At 40.5% G+C, this 21,626-nt stretch overlaps 1 protein-coding gene across 2 annotated transcripts in view; it reads right to left on the reverse strand.

The window, feature by feature from the left end:
* Positions 1 to 21,626, reverse strand: part of srrm3 (serine/arginine repetitive matrix 3) — a 53,288-nt gene that overhangs the window by 15,947 nt on the left and 15,715 nt on the right. For both annotated transcript variants that reach the window (XM_058087774.2, XM_058087773.2), the window contains exons 2-6: positions 11,619 to 11,932; positions 5,043 to 5,138; positions 2,099 to 2,203; positions 1,110 to 1,190; positions 227 to 295 (exon numbers count right to left, since the gene is read on the reverse strand). In XM_058087774.2, the coding sequence (XP_057943757.2) occupies positions 227 to 295; positions 1,110 to 1,190; positions 2,099 to 2,203; positions 5,043 to 5,138; positions 11,619 to 11,920 (653 nt within the window). In that variant the 5' untranslated portion in view covers positions 11,921 to 11,932. The remainder of the gene's footprint in view (positions 1 to 226; positions 296 to 1,109; positions 1,191 to 2,098; positions 2,204 to 5,042; positions 5,139 to 11,618; positions 11,933 to 21,626) is intronic.

Consider the following 21,626-nt stretch of genomic DNA (forward strand, 5'->3'; position numbering starts at 1 on the left):
ATTCCTTCCCTGCTGAGCATCTTTCTCTTCTAGAGTGAAAGTGAAAGCGAAAGCAACATATGGCAAAGCATGAAAGGTGAAAATAATGGTAGTGATTAGTGATAAACGTCGACGTAAAGTCAGTAACTCTATACTGGGGATTAGTACAAGCCAGACTTCATCCCTGAACATCAGTCACTCACACACACACACACACACACACACACACACATACACACATACACACCTGTCACGTTTGTGTTTCTTGCCACTTTTTTTCTTCTTCTCTCTGCGAGTGGGTGATGAACTGCCAAATCTAAAGATGGAGACAAAAGTAGTGTAGTCAGCCTCACAGCGGCATCAAACCTTGGTTAGAATTTAGTCAATATTTGTGTCTGAAGCTTGCCTTTGATCTGATGACTCCTTGGCAATACGCTGTATATACTGTATATACTGTACATACTGTACATACTGTACAGTCATCCCTTGCAAATCACGGTTTTATTATCGCTCCCTCACTAGATAGCATTTTTGTCAAAAACAAACAAATTAAGCCGCTTTGTGGTAGACTACGGTCTATTATTCGCCAAAACATATTCACTAGGCAGCAGTATTGACACGAAACATTGAGACTTTAACTTACATCACATTACCTTAACACTGCATGAAGTCAGCCGTAGCGTGTCCGACATGATGAAGTGAAAATAAGTTATCCTCCCATTCTGTGTGGAAGTGGTAGGTTTTCGGCTTCTCAAGTTTAGAAGAAATAAATTTGATGATAACTGGTGAGCCTGCTAGCGCACTGACTAAGTAGCTGTACTTAGTCGGTATGATCTGTGAGGCAGAACCAGTAATGACCTCCACCGCAAATCATTTTCCAGTATGCAATTTCACTTCATATCATAGCTACTCAATAAAACCATGATACTATCAGGCTTTTGTATACGTATTTTGTCCAATATCCAGGATGAAATCATCAATCAATATTAATACATTTTTATCATCAGTAAGGAATAACAATAACAACGAACATTTCACCTATGACAAACTACTTAAATAATGTACAATAGGAGATCCTTGCAGAAAAAAATAAATAGAAGAAGATCCTTTACGAGGTGGAGAACACTCACCTACTTCTCCTGCGGCTGGATTTCTTCTTCTTTTTTTTCTTTGGGCGAGGGGATGGAGAGCTGTTGGATTTCCTCTTCAGTCTGATACATTCATAGAAAAACAGAGGAGGGATGTGAGTGACAAACAAAATTATTTTGTAGAAATCTGACGAAATGCTGCGTTCTCAGAACACTTAATAATAATAATAATAATAATAATTTATTATTATTTATTAATTAGTGTTCATATTATTTATATATAATATTTTATTATATATATAATTTATTTATTATTATTTATATATAATATTTTATTATTATTTATTATTATTTATATATATATTATTATTAAGATTCAGGTCAATAACAATACAGGTCAATAAGACTCAAAAGTGTATTACTTAAGCCTAAAAATATATTTTTTTAATTGTGCAATAAATATTTTACAATAAAAATAATGTAAAAAAATCATATCTGCAAAAATGAATCATATTTTTAATGACCTCGCATGGCCCACATGCAGTACCACCACGGCCCACCAGGGGGCCGCAGCCCACACTTTGGGAATCACTGGCCTATGCTATCGCCTATGCTATAGCCTATGCTACAGCCTACTATGCTATAGCCTATGCTATACGGTAGCATTCGTAACTCTGCATGCTTATAGATTTCCCTTGGTTTGATGGCGCTATCTGCAGGGGAAGAAATATGATTCCATGTGTCAATTGACTGAAGCCTTTCCAGCAAGTATAGGCTCCGATACACAACGTGAAATCATTTTTCTGGGAGATTACACTCTTTAGAGCATCCATCTGAATCATTACTTTGAAAACACAATAATGACCATAATAATAATAATAATAATAATAATAATAGGTATTTGACTTTGAGCAGGCACACGAGCTTGGTGAGGACATTTTCATCCTGAGACGACGGTTTTGGAGACTGAATTTATCACGAGAGCCACCATGATGCCGGCGTGCGTGCGTGCGTTTGAGTATGCGATGGACCTGTTATCACTGTGATAATCATCGTAGGCGTAGTCTCCGTCTTCATCGCCAACCAATTCAGCATCATCTTCGTACCTTTCAGGATAGTAGTGCAAGTGGTTGACCCTAAAACATGACATCAGAGGGGGGGGGGGTCAGTGACATCAGCTGATCGGACAGTATCTAAAGTATCTATGAGAGGTTTTATACTTTACATGACTTAGTGGTCCCGGCTCCCCAGCATGAAATCAATTGAGGATATTGGTAAACAGAATTACGTGCGAGCGTGTTTGCTCCAGGCTGTTTTCCAGCCCGTGTGTACAAGCGGTAAGCCGCCACCGAGGGGCTCAGGCGGTCAATAGTACGAGGCTCTGTGCAAAAATATGGGATTTGAATAAAGATGAACTGAATAAGGAAGCTGCTTGTAGATGTCTGCTTATGATGCAGCCTGCCTGCGTTCAGGAGCAGAAATCTTTCCGTAAAAAAAAAAAAAATTGCCAAACAGATCAATTCTGCTCCGACCACGTCACATTCTATCAAGGCTTCTCAGCACCGTGGATGTTTTGGTGACTGCTCCAAGAATTCTCCACAATAAGAGTCCAATAACCGTATAAGACCTGCTCAGCAATTTCCGATTTGAAAGCCGATGTAAGCTCGATATTCACATACTCTAGTTTACATACTCTACTTTGGAAAACCGGGATCACTTTTGCCTCCAATTTAATATGTTGCACACCAAACCACGACCAGTTCCTGTTTGGTTCCTATTGATTTGTTCCGCCGAGGGTCTAAACAAGACTCCATGTCAAAATAATTCTGAGGTGCAGCCCTAGTAGTGTTTATTTTTTATCACCTTGTACTTCGGTACGTGACAAATAAAAATAAAAATAAAAATAAAAATAAAAATAAAAATAAAAATAAAAATAAAAATAAAAATAAAAATAAAAATAAAAATAAAAATAAAAATAAAAATAAAAATAAAAATTTTACAGTAAAACCTTTTTTGCATCATGTTTTGACATTACTCTTGTACAATTACTGCACATTTTTCAATATTTCCACTGACGTTTTAAAAGCTAACCACTTACCAAGGGGTGTCCTAACTTTTGCCACTGACGACGTGAGTTGATAAAGCGCATTAAAGATACAAATACCAAAAAACTTGACAGTTACTATGGTATCGATTATGTCCTTGTATGGTCATATCACCTCGTACGTGACAAAAATAAAATAAAAAAAACAACTTTATATTAGGAAAGCAGGAAGTGAACAAATGTAACAGTTACTGATTGTAAAAGTACCAGATGGAGGGGTAGGATTTAATAAACTTTGGTTCTTCCTACCCCTTTTGGACATGTGGAACTGTGAACCGATTATGTGATGCATTCAATTGTAATCTGATGCATGTTCAAATGAAATTACCATGACCACAAGTATTAAAAGCAAGCTACTATACTGTTGCCTCTTTTGTCTCGACAGCCATCCATTGCCAACTACGGTCTTTATTTGTGCAAGACCCGTGTGAGTGCAGAGGGCTGTAAAAGTGTCAGGGACATCCTTGCAAATTGCAACCTTTTCCGGTTTTCTCCATCAAGGCTTTCGCAGAGTATTTTGCAGGAACTCCATCAGAGCCTAAAATCCTAAATGGACTCTAATGCGGCACTCCTACCCTACATCTTTGCTTTTATTTATCCTCCTCTATGTACATCAATATCTTCCATAAGTCCTCCTGCATTCTTGGAAGGCAGCCTGCACTTTTCAGTGTACTCTTCCTAAATGTCAGAGACCGGCGGAGGTGCAGAGGAGGAAGGATCATTCATTGAGTTTGAGAGACGGAAGCAGGGTGCCATGACTGGTGATTACTTTACAGACAACAAGGTCACGGCACCACCGCTATACCGACTTTCCGTCTTATTTACACTAACAGTTTGAAGGACTTACTCAGGTCAACTGCTGATGTTGTTGGGTCAGAAAATAAAGATAAACTCCATAGTGAGGATTTAAGACAATCAAATGGACATTTTATTTTTTCTTTGCGTGTGGTTGTAATTCCTCTTAACAATGCTTTTAGTGAATTACTGTATTTTCCGGACTATAAGTCACACTTTTTTTCCTCAGTTGGCTGTTCCTGCGACTTATACTCCAGAGCGACTTATAAATGAAAAAAGTGTTGATGTTACATAAACACTGGACACCTTTTGTGTTCATGTTTATTTTTTGTTACTCGCAAAAAATGCGACTTATACTCCAGTGCGACTTATGTATGTTTTTTTTTTCACCTAATTAGGTATTTTTGGCCTTGTGCGACTTATTGTCCAAAAAATACGGTGTATATATCTTATTTTCCAGACTATAAGTGGCACTTTTTTTCCTAGGTTGGCTGTTCCTGCGACTTATACTCCAGAGCGACTTATAAATGAAAAAAGTGTTTATGTTACATAAAGTTAAAATAAAATAGTTAAAATAAATTACCTGCAAAAAATTTGACTTATGTATGTTTTTTTTTGACCTAATTATGCATTTTTGGCCTTATGTGACTTATACTCCGGAGCGACTTATAGTCCAGAAAATACGGTAGATACACTAGCTAGGGTAGACTGCCAAGCTAGTTTTTGGTTGAATACGGCCTATTATTAGTTACAATATATTAAGATTAAGATTAAGATATGCATATTGAAGCAAATCATAAACATTGCGTACACAGTTTAAGCATTTTCAAGCATAAAAATGGATAAATGAACTAAAACTCGGAAAGAAAGAAAAGTTCACGAGACGTACGCAAAGATGCTGTGATTATGTGGGACCTTGCAGTGTCAGGGATAACAATCATGATGATTGGACACCATGTTGTTTTTTTAAATATTAAAACATCATTAACATATATAGCATGAATGCATTTGTTTTTCTTATCAACCTAAACCAACTTAAGCTAGAAGCTTAAGCTAGAAGCTAGACCAACACTTACACAGGTTGTGAGCCCTCTCTGGTGATGACGCCTTCTTTGTCCATCAGCATTTGTCTGAACGTGGTCACTTTCTGTCGAATCTCCTCCTCTGTGTACCTGACGTGGACAGAAAGACACCGCCGTAAGCGAGACCGCCATCAGATGACATGTCCAGTGTTGTTAGCGGACAAGCATGGGCGATTGCTTATCGGCGTCAAAAGGGAGGCAGCGTGAATGTCAATGAGCGAGGTGCAAATTCAAAAAGCTGCGAGCCAGACTGCAGCAGGGAAGCTGTCAAGTGTCGTAAGTGCCGCACATTTGCACAAAGAAGTCAATATCGGGAGAAAAAAAAAAAAAAAAGAAAGGCAGACCAGCTTCTGATCTTGACAAGCCGTGCTTGAATTAGTACCTGTATGACACGCTGAATGTTCTCTTTGATTAACCTGGAAAAAGCGCTACTTGTCCAGAGAGGATTCAACAAACTGACATCAAGTGATGACACTGTAGATTACTGCGGCCCTGCATTAAATTCATTGCAGGTCTTCTATATTCCTATTTTATATCATGGAAATTGTCGGTGGAGAATGCAGATGAATAAATCAAGCCCTCTTAGAATGCTCGATGCAGCTTCTCATAGTAGGAGTGGCGACGACTCCGCAAAGGATGTAGTAATAATTCATGCGGCTTCGCTGAACAATCATAACTGAGGCAGTTATATATACGTCCTCTTGTGTTAACAGATTGTCATAAAACAGACATGCTGGTCTGCACATGTCGGAGAAAAAGGCCACACTGAGCTCATCGCATCATCTCCCACGTTCTCACCCGGTTGCGGTAATGAGCTCTAATGAGGTACAGAGAAGTTTGAAGAGAAATAGGAGGGGAATTTATAAAGCTGTAAGAAAATATGACCAGGAGACAGATATCGAACGATGACGACGGTCGTGGACTGGTGGCTGATTGGCTTTATTAACCCTTAGATGCATAAGTGGGGCAAAAATGACCCGGTCAGGTTGTTTTCTTGAAATATCTTCGTAATAAATTTTTTTTATCATTTCATATTCCAGGTATTCCTCAAAAAACATGTTTTTGATATCATGCCGTTCACATTTGTAACTCATTTTTTATATATTTTAAGAAATTTTTGCTTTTGTGTTACTACCCCAACCTTCCATAAGTGGGTCAAAAATGACCCGGTCAGGTTGTTTTCTTGAAATATCTTCGTAATTAAAAAATGTTATCATTTCATATTCCAGGTATTCCTCAAAAAAAATATCATGCCATTCATATTTTTAACTTATCTTTTATACATTTTAAGAAATTTTATTTACCTTTTTTAAATTTTAACTTTATTTACCAGGCTGCACGGTGATCGAGTGGTTAGAGCGAGGGACCCGAGTTCAATCCCACCCTCGACCATCTCTCTGTGGAGTTTGCGTGGCTTTTCTCCGGGTACTCCGGTTTCCTCCCCCATTCCAAAAACATGCTAGGCTAATTAGCGACTCCAAATTGTCCATAGGTATGAATGTGAGTGTGAATGGTTGTTTGTCTATATGTGCCCTGTGATTGGCTGGCAACCAGTCCAGGGTTGTGCCCCACCTCTCGCCTGAAGTCAGATGGGATAGGCTCCAGCGTACGGTTAAGAAAATGGATGGATAACAATCATGATGATTGGACACCACATGATTTTTAGACGGGCGGCACGGCGGTCGAGTGGTTAGCACGCAGACCTCACAGCTAGGAGACCAGGGTTCAATTCCGGCCATCTCTGTGTGGAGTTTGCATGTTCTCCCCGTGCATGCGTTGGTTTTCTCCGGGTACTCCGGTTTCCTCCCACATTCCAAAAACATGCTAGGTTAATTGGCGACTCCAAATTGTCCATAGGTATGAATGTGAGTGTGAATGGTTGTTTGTCTATATGTGCCCTGTGATTGGCTGGCCACCAGTCCAGGGTTGTATCCCGCCTCTTGCCCGAAGACAGCTGGGATAGACTCCAGCACCCCGCGACCCTTGTGAGGAAATTAAAAGTCAGCATTTCCAGAAATGCAGCAAATGTTTGACAGACAGTACAATTGCATGTGAGAAAATACATGCCAGGCGACTCCAAATTGTCCATAGGTATGAATGTGAGTGTGAATGGTTGTTTGTCTATATGTGCCCTGTGATTGGCTGGCCACCAGTCCAGGGTGTACCCCGCCTCTCGGGATTACAGGAAAATTACAGAAAAAGTCTCAGATTATGGATGATGCTCACTCAATGAGAAACAAGCCAAGACTGAGTCACCAAGGTGTGGGAGGCTTTGCCCGCACGTGAGCTGAGATGTTGTATGGAATTTAGTTGAAAAAAGTTGTTGACAACCGAATCATCCAAAAAGTCGACAAGGAAAATCCAACTTTGACGTCATATGTCAATGGACAGTCAAAAGAATCGAACCTAAGCGCTGAATCAGAATTAGGCTGGCTTATAAAGTAACCAGCAGTTCATCCCAGAGAAGAAAAAGGGGTGTTTACTTTTCATGCATTAACCAGAATCCTGATTCTAAGTCTCCTGAGTTGTCGCCATCCAAACACTGACAGCGTGGAGAATGTGATTAGGACAAGCTGAAAGATGGTCCAGAAAGTCTGACAGCAGCATCAGATCCTTGTGTTGGGCAATCTCTCTCTCAACCCGGGAACCTGTCACAGCTCAGCACAATAGAAGCCCAAAAACACTTAATATTCATGACTTCCATGTGGAGGACAGGACATATTACCGTGTGATAGGTGCTTCCTGACATTTTACAACAGTCCTTACGTGTTTTTGGCGACATCGGAGGTGATTGAAAAAAGGTTGCATGTACATCGAAGGCTCAGAAAGGGACAGTTAGTTGCTTTCTCCTTGACATTGTGCCAATCGTATGAGTGGTATTAGCATCTGGAGGTTCTGCAGATCATGGGACATTGAAGGGTGGAGGTAAATTTGACAGTCCTGATGGTTTCCAACGTTACTGGCATGACAAAATTCTGAGATGTTTGGGTGGTGGTATCATGGTCCTGGGACTTTTTCGGTCAATGGATTAATTGAGCTTCAGGTGGTTCATGGGCGTCAAATGGCGGTTCTGTGGAGATGTTACTGGGGGTATCCTTCATGACTGAAGGCCCTCGTCTGTGTGGTAATGACTGAATTTTTTTCGACAGGAAATACGGAATAAGGTCACTCTTTTTGACCACCATGCGTATTCCTTTGATTTCACTATATGCGTTACATTAACGCCCAGTTTGGACTTTTAGGAAAAACAATCAGACTGCACTTCCGGAATAACAAAAAAAAAACAGACTGTGTACATATATTTATACTGTTATTCTGTATATTTTGTATTTTTTCATTCTTTTTTAATAAATGTGTCTGCACCTACTATACCAAAACAAATTCCTAGTACGTGTTTGATCATACCTGGCAATAAACCCTTTTCTGATTCTGATTCTGATCTGAAGTCCAATGGAGAACATTTGGGGCATCAGTTCCCAACTGATTCCCAATTGAGATTACTTCCTCGTGAATTTCATAACATCCAGAAAGATATTATAAAAAATTCCCATCTTCCCACTACTGCATTGTCTTGTAAATACTGTGTACAAACTGTATACTTGCATTTACAATCGCCAACACAAGCACCGCCTGACAATTGGCGGTCGATAGTCAGGATTACACATTGGCGGTAATCTATGGACAAAAAAATCTTTTGGGAAAAGAATGTCTTGTAAATACCGAGTACAAACTGTGTACTTGCATTTACAATCGCCAACACAAGCACCGCCTGACAATTGGCGGTCGATAGTCAGGATTACACATTGGCGGTAATCTATGGACAAAAAAATCTTTTGGGAAAAGAATCCAATTATTACGTAACCGTTAAAAACCTTCTATAGCAGCGAAATATTTCAGCTACATTCAAAAGAAGTGAGGGAAAAATCAATGGAGAGTTGAATTGATCAGTTTAAAAGCCCAAATATCGGATCTTTGTCAGAAGCTGTTGTGTGAATGTGCTCACTGAAACAACACATGGGCTTTTAATTAACACTTCTTGCAACTGTGAAGGTAGCGTGTTAGCATCGGGTATAACAAGATGGACCACAGAGAGTGGTCAAATATATAGACTAATACTGCGTCCGAGTAAAAATGTCATACCGCCCTCATTCTCATTCATAGGAGCGTCTGTGGGATTTGAGCCCTGTGGCGCCGAGCCCATCAGCGCTACATTAAAAGTCTTGGTTATTTGGGAGGACAGGAAGACAAGAGGCATCGATTAGCGTGTGCCACTTCATCTACGCCGTAACTAATCGCTAAAATGAAAGATGGTGATTGCAGTCATCGATTCCGTTCATTAACTCCCGCCGTCGCCCAGAGACTGCGTTCAATAGCCGTCTTGTCCGTAAGGGGTTGTACTTTCCGTGTTATCTCCGTGTTGCGTTTGTAAAGGCTGCTTCCGCCGTTTGTGCTCAGGGACTGTTGTGCATCTATTAAAGAGCGCGGCCATCAATCTGCCGCAGTGGAGTTAGAGGGATTGGAAGACGATGTGGAGACACAAGGCAACGTGAACACCCCCACGTTTCTATTTCAGGTGAGGAGCTACCGAGTCTTTATGAAATAGCACAAATACATGATACTGAATAATTGCATCTTTTGTTTGGTTAGCTTGTTCAGTCCCAGTCCTTTCAGTACCGGCCATTTTAGGACGATTCCCACGGATTTTTCAAGGCACACAGAAAATTGGGTTCTTTGGCTAAATAAACATGGACATTGTCTGAAGTATTAGAAGCCAAGTCATAGAATGTCCTAAATTAGTATTTTTGTTTACATAAGCACAATACACAACTCCAATACATGCATCAGAACAGATCCATCGATATTTCAGACCATTCACCCGCCCCCCAACATACAGACAAACAACCATTCACACTCACATTCATACCTATGGACAATTTGGAGTGGCTAATTAACCTAGCATGTTTTTGGAATGTGGGAGGAAACCGGAGTACCCGGAGAAAACCCACGCATGCACGGGGAGAACATGCAAACTCCACACAGAGATGGCCGAGGGTGGAATCGAACCCTAGTCTCCTAGCTGTGAGGTCTGTGCGCTAACCACTCGACCGCCGTGCCGCCTGGCATGTATTTTCTCACATGAAATTGTACTGTCTGTCAAACATTTGCTGCATTTCTGGAAATGCTGACTTTTCAGTTCCTCACGAGGGTCGCGGGGGATGCTGGAGCCTATCCCAGCTGTCTTCGGGAGCGAGAGGCGGGGTACACCCCGGACTGGTCGCCAGCCAATCACAGGGCACATATAGACAAACAACCATTCACACTCACATTCATACCTATGGACAATTTGGAGTGGCTAATTAACCTAGCATGTTTTTGGAATGTGGGAGGAAACCGGAGTACCCGGAGAAAACCCACGCATGCACGGGGAGAACATGCAAACTCCACACAGAAATGGCAGAGGGTGGAATCGAACCCTGGTCTCTTAGCTGTGAATTCCACGCGCTAACCACTTGGCCGCCGTGCCGCCTGGCATGTATTTTCTCACATGAAATTGTACTGTCTGTCAAACATTTGATGCATTTCTGGAAATGCTGACTTTTCAGTTCCTCACGAGGGTCGCGGTGGGTGCTGGAGCCTATCCCAGCTGTCTTCGGGAGCGAGAGGCGGGGTACACCCTGGACTGGTCGCCAGCCAATCACAGGGCACATATAGACAAACAACCATTCACACTCACATTCATACCTATGGACAAATTTGGAGTGGCTAATTAACCTAGCATGTTTTTGGAATGTGGGAGGAAACCGGAGTACCCGGAAAAAACCCACGCATGCACGGGGAGAACATGCAGGGATTGAACCCTGGTCTCCTAGCTGTGAGGTCCGCGCGCTAAACACTCGACCACCGTGCCGCCAAGTGTAAATGACTGAGACTTTCTAATATGTTCCAAGCATGTGATCATCATTCCGGATGTTCCTTCCCGAGTCCTCAGGCACAACAATGACTCAGGCACGGCTCCAGCCACCCTCTTAATCACGTCTCATGACTGGCATCTATTCTCCTCGTCTCTATTCCGTAATCCTGCTCTCTCAATTACCGCCAAACAAGACGCCCCGAGTCGGTCCGGAGCTTTAATGCTGAAGTGAGTGGTCGCTGTCCTTCAAGGAGTCTGATGAGCGAGTGGAGCTCCTTCATCTTGTATTCCATCTTTGTTAGCCATGTTGGTAAATTTCTCTGTACTGTACTTAGAAACACCAGCCCCCCCTTCATCATTTGAGCATCCTTCTTCTGAAGGCACCAGACTTGGCTATTCTGTTCCATGGTGATGGCTTTCCTTTTCTTTGGCGCACAGTAACTCGGCGGACACACTGAAGTCCTAAAAGTGAGCTAATAAGCCGTGTTATTCTTCCTCAGTGTAAGCATGAAAGCATGAAACATCATAAACCGAGGACCACCTGAACATACAAACTCATGTCAATCAATGTCACCTTCTCAACGACACTGTGGAAGCTGTGGAACGCGGCCAGGAACTCAATAAACCAGTCAAGTTTTAGAAATTAAAAGCAGGCTTACCCTTGCTCCTCCATCATCTCTTGGAGCTCCATGCATTTCAGCTCCACCCTCCTCTTCCTCTCATGGTCCAGTATCTCTCTTTGGGGCTTTTTCACCAGGACCGGTTCTGGTTTTGGCTCCTCCTCCTCTTCCTCCTCCTCCGCGCCGGACTGTCCTTCCTCAGTTTTAGCTTGCTGGGCCGTAGCTGGTGTTAAGACTCCTACTGTTGTTGTTCCCAAGTCTGGTCCTGTTACGGGGACCTGTGGCTTGGACAGCCCTTTTGGACCATCCTTTGGAGATGGCACCCTTGTTGCGTCATACATGATGACCGGAGTCTGTGGACACAAAGACAAATTGGTGTTAAAATTAAAAATTGTGGATATCAGTTTTATAAGTGGGTATTTTGTTATGATCTGTAGTTTTGTGCTTTGTTTACATCAGGGGTCTCAAACATGCGGCCCGCGGGCCAAATGTGGCCCGCAGGACACTAGTTTGAGGCCCCCGCCTTGATATGAAAGTTTAATGTTAGTGCGGCCCGCGCAAGTTTGATATGGATGCTGTATGGTATCATGTACCCAGAAAAAATTATTACGTTTGATTCATGTTCATGTTAAAGGTTAAATAACTGTTAATAGTTATCCTCCCTATCCCTAAAAATAAAAAGTAAGATATTTGAGAACAGTGGAATGTTTTATCAGAGCTTTTCTTGTAGAAAATCAGAACCAAAGCAAAGTTTATTTATATATTTTTCTGTTTTTAATAAATGCGTTTTTTTTTTTTTTGGAAAACCTGATGCGGCCCAGTCTCACCCAGACCCGAGCTCCAGTGGCCCCCAGGTAAATTGAGTTTGAGACCCCTGGTTTACATTCTCGAGACACATCTTTCACAATGTAATGTTGCGGAATTAGCGGAATTAGCATTTATGGCATGTATTTTCCTCACATGCAATCGTACTGTCTGTCAAACATTTGCAGCATTTCTGGAAATGCTGACTTTTCAACTGTATTAAAGAGAAACATTTCTTTTCAAAGTACACTTTCTGTAAACGTACACTGTTTTGCACTGCTCCGACGAAGGCGCTGTATCTTGATGTGTAGTTTTTTTTCCCAGATGGGAAAACTGAGTCGGGTGGATATGATTGAGGTGGGTAACTTTGTAACTGTTTACAACGTTGTGTTGCCTTTTATGTCACCACCACAAACAAATTAGGCATACCGGCCCCGTTTGTGCTGACGGCTCCTGGGTCTCAACACACTTTTAGTAATGTGCAAACTGCAACTTAATGGTTACAATATTGGATCTGAGAGCTGAAAGATGTCTGGATCCAAGAGATCAAAAGGTAGTAAGATCCTAGACGACCTGAGCCGAGGATTTTACAGATAGATAGAAGCTTACATAAGAGATATCAGCTTATGCCGTATCAGCATATTGGACACAATTATCTGTATGATCAGCACATTATAGAAAAGGTATCCACCACGAAAAAATTATTTAATATAATAAAATACAACACAATATTTCAAAAACAGTCCCCTCAAGTGCATGCCAGTCATGTTCATCGACCACCAACAAGCTGGAAAAAAGGTTGGCATACCGAGCAGAACCTCATCTTGCTGGTTTGATGCTAACATCTCTGGACAAGCTGCAAGATTTCTGTCTCAATCGAGCAGCACATCCAAATGATCTGTGAGTTGCATTCAGGCTACATGCAGACGTGCATTACTCACAACGGCGCTGACAGGGACCGTGCTCTTTTAGGCAGCAACCCTCCGTATACCAGACGCAAATGATGCTGTCTGACAATAGCCATACAAAATATCAAAAAATAATAATAAATTGTGGCTGCAAAACAGAGCAGAGTCTGATTGGCTTCTGGATACCTAGCCAGTTTTTCGTCACGTTTTAGACTACTATATTATTATAAATTAGTATCAGTGGTTTATTTGGTCTCAGAAATGTTGACAAGAGTGTCTTTGAGCGTCAAACTGTGGGGCAAAAAACTCGCCTGCATTCTTTTGTGACTCGGTTCATTGAAAAAAAAAAAGTTGGTTTGCACTGTCATTCATTTTTAAAATTAATTTTGAAATCTCAGCTGCACGGTGACCTAGTGGTTAGCATGCAGGCCTCGCAGCTAGGACAGCCGAGTTCAATTCCACCCCGGGTACTCCGGTTTCCTCCTCCATTCCAAAAACTAAAAGCTAGGTTAATTTGGCGACTCCAAATTGTCCATAGGTATGAATGTGAGTGTGAATGGTTGTTTGTCTATATGTGCCCTGTGATTGGCTGGCCACCAGTCCAGGGTGTACCCAGCCTCTCGCCCCAAGGCAGCTGGGATAGGCTCCAGCACCCCCGCGACCCTTGTGAGGATAAGCGGTAGAAAATGAATGAATTCCTGTTTTGTGGTTGAATACAGCCACAAAATATATTAATATTAATAGTTCAAAAATTATGATACCATATCATGACATAGTAAAGGAAATATTGCCTTTTATTATATATTATATCATTGTTCACTCTGTAAAGTTGTGGAATTGCCGTTTGTGACACGTATTTTCTTGCAGGCTATTCATACTGTCTGCCAAACATTTGCAGCATTTCTTGAAATGAATTCTTTATCTTTGACATCCACTGACTGCTGATTGCAGATGTTGGTCTTTGTGGCTTCTTGACTGAATAAAAATAACAGGTTGTTATATTTTAAAAAATGAAATGTCACCTGGTACAAGTGGCTCAGGGATATTTGGATTAAGATGAATTGTCCTATTAAGCCTATAGTGGAAGGCACAGGAGGAGAGGATGGCTTTCACGTACCCGGGGGTCTCCCACTGCGACTCATTTTTCACAGAGGGGCTACAGACAAGGCACTTTATCACTGTCACAGAGGGCTGAAGTTCAGACATGAAGACGCCGCGATGGGATGGGCAAAAACCAGACTCCGATCTTATCTTAAGTTGAAGTTGTGTATGCACATGGAAGACTTTGCATGGTTAATGGTAATGGTAATGGTTTAATTTCATTTGAACATGCATCAGATTACAATTGAATGCATCACATAATCAGTTCCCAGTTCCACATGTCCAAAAGGAGTAGGAAGAAGCAAAGCTTATTAAATCCTACCCCTCCATCTGGTACTTTTGCAATCAGTAACTGTTACATTTGTTCACTTCCTGCTTTCCTAATGTATTTAATTTAATTTAATTTAATTTAATTTAATTTAATTTAATTTAATTTAATTTAATTTAATTTAATTTAATTTAATTTAATTTAATTTAATTTAATTTAATTTAATTTAATTTAATTTAATTTATTTTTTATTTTTTGTGTCAATAATGTGATTTATATAGCACATTTGGTGACTGGTTCAAGACTCTTCATCCTTGTATTTAGCAAATTTATTTTATTTATTAATTTATTTTATTAATTTCTCATCTTATTTTTTTTTTTTTAATTTTTTATTTTTATTTTTTATTTTTTGTCCCGTACCAAAGTAGGAGGTGATATGACCATCCAATGACATAATGGGTACCATAGTAACTGTCAATATAGTGATATTATAGTATAGTATAGTGTTATTATTTTTTTATGTTTTTAAATGTAAAAAATAATTTTAAAAAAATGTATGACATTTTTTTATTTATTATTTATTTATTTATTTATTGTCACGTATGATATGAGCATCCAATGACATAATGGGTACCATAGTAACTGTCAATATAGTGATATTATAGTATAGTATAGTGTTATTATTTTTTTATGTTTTTAAATGTAAAAATAATGTAAAAAAAATGTATGACATTTTTTAATTTATTATTTATTTATTTATTTTTTGTCACGTATGATATGAGCATCCAATGACATAATGGGTACCATAGTAACTGTCAATATAGTGATATTATAGTATAGTATAGTGTTATTATTTTTTTATGTTTTTAAATGTAAAAAATAATGTAAAAAAAATGTATGACATTTTTTAATTTATTATTTATTTATTTATTTTTTTGTCACGTATGATATGAGCATCCAATGCCATAATGGGTACCATAGTAAGTATCAATTTAGTGATATATACAGCACATCATGACTGGTTCAAGACTCTTCATCCTTGTATTTAGCAAACATCAACTGCTTGTATTGTTTCTTGAATTGGCTCATCGTTGTGCATTGTTTGATTTCCTTACTCAATCCATCCCATAGTTTGATTCCACATACTGAAATGCTATGGCTTTTTAACGTCGTCCTCGCATATAATTTAATAGCGTTTGCTGCTCTCTGCAGAGGAGTGTTGGCTCTCTGCATAATGACTCAGCCTTTAGCGAGCGAACAGGTGGCAGGACAGCAGGAAGTATCACCGCTGAATCTATTAAACCATAAATTACCACTTGATATTCCGTGACAGCAGCACACGCTCATCACAAATCAACAACGCTCTCATCTCGGGGGAAAAAAAGGATGATAAAAATCCTCAGAACTTGAAGCGTTTACGCACTTTTCCTTTTAATTAAGGCCCGGTTTATACGGCAACAGTTCCATTAGTCGCCGTTTTAAAACAGACAACATTATGTTGTCAGTTGTCCAGAAACCACGGGACACACCAGAAGCAAGTAAATGCCTGTGTTTTTGTGCTGAACTAAAACAGACCAATGATGTTGTGGCAAGCTAAACATTCGTTATGAATAAAACATCATGAGATGTGTGCCAGTTGGTTTGTTGACAAGACCAGACTCATGCTCATAAGATTTATGCCTATTGTCTAAAGCAGGGGTCTCAAACTCAATTTACCTGGGGGCCACTGGAGCTAGGGTCTGGGCGAGACTAGGCCGCATCAGGTTTTCAAAAAAAAAAAAAAACGCATTTATTAAAAGCAGAAAAATATACAAACTTTTTCAGTGCTTTGGTTCCGATTTTCTACAATAAAAGCTCTGATAAAACATTCCACTGTTCTCAAATAATTGTTATTTTTCTGCGCAAAATAAAATGAAAAATAAATAAACAAATCAAGAATAAAGAAAATCAATCAATCAGTAATAAATAAATATAATAATAATAATAAAACGGCAAATAATAAAAACTTAAGAAAGCACATATAGTTGGCGGGTAGACAAATGATTTTTTTCAGATTAAAATGAACAAAGCATTATTAGAGCCCTGTAGACATGACAAAACACGACTATAGTCACATTTATACTCTTTTTATTTACAACATATTGCGCAACTGCAGGGTCTTGAGACACATGCTAACTCGCAAACTAGAGAGCTAGCGACCTAAACGGTAGCCTTCAAGTTATTTCCTTTCAACTTAAATAGCCAAAAACTTACCACTTCCACACGGATAGGGAGGATAACTATTAACAGTTATTTAACCTTTAACATGAACATTAATCAAACGTAATCATTTTTTCTGGGTACATGATACCATACAGCATCCATATCAAACTTGCGCGGGCCGCGCTAACATTAAACTTTCATATCAAGGCGGGGGCCTCAAACTGGCGTCCTGTGGGCCACATTTGGCCCGCGGGCCGCGTGTTTGAGACCCCTGGTCGAAAGTATATAAAAGTTGCACCTGGATGGCTCGCCAAAGGTGACTGACAGCTGATTCTCATGTAAACAGCCACTAAACCACAACAACTGATATCGTTGTGGGCAGTAAAAAAATGAGAATTTCTTCCAGTCGACATCCCCGTGTGGTCAGTAGCTGTGAAAGTTTAAGGTGGACGTGTCAGGTTTGGCTTTTTGGCCAGAGGGGAGGATCATAATTAATGACATTTGGGTCTGACAGCATGTTTGGCCACCGGGTCGCAAACCCAACAACCGTCGCCACATACATGCACGTTGCTATGAAAAAATGTCACGCTTTTCAACACCACCAGCGTTGGAGAAGCTCCACACGATGCGGCAAACATAATATAATTTGAAGTGCTTACATTACACTAATATGCATGTGATGATGCAGACTGACGGAAAAACGTCTCTTGTGAACGGTGTAACAAATAAGATAAGAAAGGCATTTGAGCACACGGGTAATTGTGTACGAGTCCTCTGCAGGGACTGAAGGTTATCTGCAGTGCTGCATTAATAGACTTGTCAACGTTTTCCGCTACAGTTGCACGGGCGTGTAAAACGGTTCCATTTCATTCATTCATTCATTCATTTTCTACCGCTTTTCTTCACGAGGGTCGCGGGGGTGCTGGAGCCTATCCCAGCTGTCGCCAGCATATCACACTAAATCTACCAAAGGAAATATGTCTTTCTATTTTATTCATGCCATAAGCCCTTATACAGTATCTAAAAATCATGTGGTGTCCAATCATCATGATTGTTATCCATCCATTTTCTTAACCGTACGCTGGAGCCTATCCCATTTGACTTCAGGCGACATGCGGGTGGCTGGACTGGTGGCCAGCCAATCACAGGGCACATATAGACAAACAACCATTCACACTCACATTCATACCTATGAGCAATTTGGAGTCGCTAATTAACCTAGCATGTTTTTTTTGGAATGTGGGAGGAAACCGGAGTACCCGGAGAAAACCCACGCATGCACGGGGAGAACATGCAAACTCCACACAGAGATGGCCGAGGGTGGAATCGAACCCTGGTCTCCTAGCTGTGAGGTCTGTGCGCTAACTACTCTGTCGCCATGCCGCCTGGCATGTATTTTCTCACATGCAATTGTACTGTCTGTCAAACATTTGCAGCATTTCTGGAAATGCTGACTTTTCAACTGTATTAAAGAGAAGCATTTCTTTTCAAAGTACACTTTCTGAAAACGTACACCGTTTTGCACTGCTCTGACGAAGGCGCTGTATCTTGATGTGTAGTTTTTTTTCCCAGATGGGAAAACTGAGTCAGGTGGATATGTTTCAGGTGGAATCGAACCCTAGTCTCCTAGCTGTGAGGTCTGCGCGCTAACCACTCGTCCGCCGTGCTGCCTGGCATGTATTTGCTCACATTGTACTGTCTGTCAAACATTTACAGCATTTCTCCACACAGAGATGGCCGAGGGTGGAATCGAACTCCTGGTCTCCTAGCCGTGAGGTCCGTGCGCTAACCACTCGACCGCCATGCCGCCCGGTTCCATTTCAATAAACGCTCTTTGTAACTAGTAATAATATTTGTCTTCTTCTATGACCACTCATAAAGCACTTCAAAATTGCAATAGTCTCCAAATTACAGAGTAAAACATTCCTGATGGACAAGCCGGGGATAAAACCTCATTTGCATAATCATTCTACTAATGAGGCATTAGAGAAGGGACCAATAACATTACAGCAATTTCTCAATTGATAGAGAACGATAAGAGGTTGGACTAGAAATGAACTGTCATTTATTGCTGTTGAGTTTTTCTGCCGCGGAAACAAAAGCAGACATTTTGTTTCATGCAACACAATCAGTAGTCGGCATCTCAATAAACGGATAGTTTATTGTTTATTGATAGAAGTGTATTTTTTTTTTTTTTTACATTTTGAATCTACACAGCAGGACACTTTGAGCACAGCATATGCATAACCATCTGTCTATTAAGTCTCAACAGTCCTGTCTTTGTAAACACAGAAATATGTGTTGATTTGTATATACGGTAATCCAAGACACCCCTGCAATGTTTCTATGGAAGATAAAATGGTTTAACCCTTCGATGCACGAGTGACTGGACCCTACACTCTTACATAAGTGGCTCAAAAATCACCCATACTAGAATCAATGCATTTTTATGCCAATTTTGCCATTTTGGTTAGGAATAATCACTTGTATGATATTTTTAGTATTATATTTAGAACCACACAAGAATGATTTCAGAGAGAAACAAAATCCAAGAATATGCGAGGCAGCAAATGAAAGGAAAGGAAAAGCCAGCCTGACTGGAGACTGCCTTGACAGGAAACCAGAGAGAATTCTGGGAAGACAAGGTTGAAGAGATTGACTTTTCGCACTCTAGTCGAGTAGCCCGGCAGACTCTTAACTGCCTAGCTGGTCGGAGCTCACGGTTCGAGCACTGTCCTGTCACCGACAAAGTGTGGCCGACAAAGACGATGCTCGCTGTGTCAAAAACTCAACTTAAGGCTCCGTGTTCTCACGGGGACTACAAAACAAGGCCCCGGTCGGATGGATCAGGAGTGGGCCGCTGACTTGGAGTGCCTCCCTGTCCGTCATAACGCCATGTCCCAAAACCACTTGACCACTGGATCGACAGTAGAATTGTTGCCGTTTCTTACAGTACATGAACGAAAGATCCAGACGTTAATCCACGAGTTAGTGCAATAAAGTACAGCTCTAGCAACCAATCATATTCCATATTCCAGCTAGTTTCTGCTATTCTTCACCAAGCTCACGGCTTGTCATGCGGAAGCCCGTTGAGTGAGTAACCACGCTATGACAAAAGGGGCAGAGAAGCAAAGTGGGAGTGGAGCGTTGAGAGTTGGCTCTAATTGAAGAAAATACCTCAGAGGCTTCAAGTCATTTCTGCTCTTTGTCTCCTCAGTCAGTCAAAAATGGGCTGCACTTAAAAAAAACTCAATTAAAGGAGCATTTTTGTTCAGGTTGAACCATAAAGTAAGAAGCACTACCTTATCATTAGGGTGGATTTACTCCACAGAGGCCAGTATTTAACCCTTAGATGCATAAGTGGGTCAAAAATGACCCGCTCAGGTTGTTTTCTTGAAATATCTTCGTAATGAAAAATTATCATTTCATATTCCAGGTATTCCTCAAAAAACATGTTTTCGATATCATGCCGTTCACATTTTTAACTTTTCTTTTGCACATTTTAAGAAATTTTTGTTTTTGTGTTACTACCCCAACCTTCCATAAGTGGGTCAAAAATGACCCTGTCAGGTTGTTTTCTTGAAATATCTTTGTCATGAATTTTTTTATCATTTCATATTCCAGGTATTCCTCAAAAAACATCTTTTTGATATCATGCCGTTCACATTTTTAACTTATCTTTTATACATTTTAAGAATTTTTTGTTTTTGTGTTACTACCCCAACCTTCCATAAGTGGGTCAAAAAGGACCCGGTCAGGTTGTTTTCTTGATCGATAGATCGAGAGATCGATAGATCGAGAGATCGATAGATAGATAGATAGATAGATAGATAGAGAGAGAGAGAGAGAGAGAGAGAGAGAGAGAGATTGTTTTCTTTTTGGTAGCATGAGTTCTTCCTTTGAGTCAAATGTGACAAAAACTAATAACGTACCTTTTATTTTCAGCTCTTAAAGGGGAACTGCACTTTTTTATGAACACATATTTATTTTCCTTTTCCGTACATTCTAGCGTGAGAAAACGAGTTAAATGAGACGCTAAGTCTTGTATATTAACCATGGACGTATGTTTAGCCCACTACCCAAACGGATTCTCAGTCTGGGTTTTTTCCTGCCAAGACCCTTTAAGACATTTGCTCACGAGCAGCAAGCGCCCGTCGGCTGCTGTGGCGCAGCTTTATGCAAAACCAAAATCATCCAGAGTGATGATTTATGAGCCCAAACGGCTGATTAATTACACGGGGGAGTCAGCCTCATCGCCACTGAGCTACAGGCGCGTGTATCAAATTATGTGATTAGTTCTCCACCATCAACGGCTACGCTCAATTCCGATGCTGGGATCCAAGTCCTGATGAGTGACATAAAGATGGTCTTGTAGTACGTGGAACGTGAAATGTAAACAAATAAGTAAGAAACTTGTCTTTGCTGCTTGAGCATCATTGTACATTTTAAATGTTTACAGCGGGGTCGTAATATGATGTTCAAACCCCTTCAGCGACTCTCAAGCACATTTTATGATGCATATGCCTCGTATTTTTATGGGACTCGCGGTGTTAAAAGATGGAGCATTTAGCTTGGAAGATTGTTGTCATTATGGATGATGATGAATATGAGCTACCAAGCGAGGTTATTTAAAGATTGTTTACCTTCACGCTTGCTTTACTTGCAATATTATCTCCTTTATAAACGTCACGTATGATCTAATGCAGGGGTCTCAAACTCAATTTACCTGGGGGCCACTGGAGCTAGAGTCTGGGTGAGACTGAG

Source organism: Doryrhamphus excisus, linkage group LG21, assembly GCF_037039965.1.
Source record: "Doryrhamphus excisus strain RoL-2023G ecotype Guam linkage group LG21, RoL_Dexc_Guam_v1.1, whole genome shotgun sequence".
Taxonomy (NCBI): domain Eukaryota; kingdom Metazoa; phylum Chordata; class Actinopteri; order Syngnathiformes; family Syngnathidae; genus Doryrhamphus; species Doryrhamphus excisus.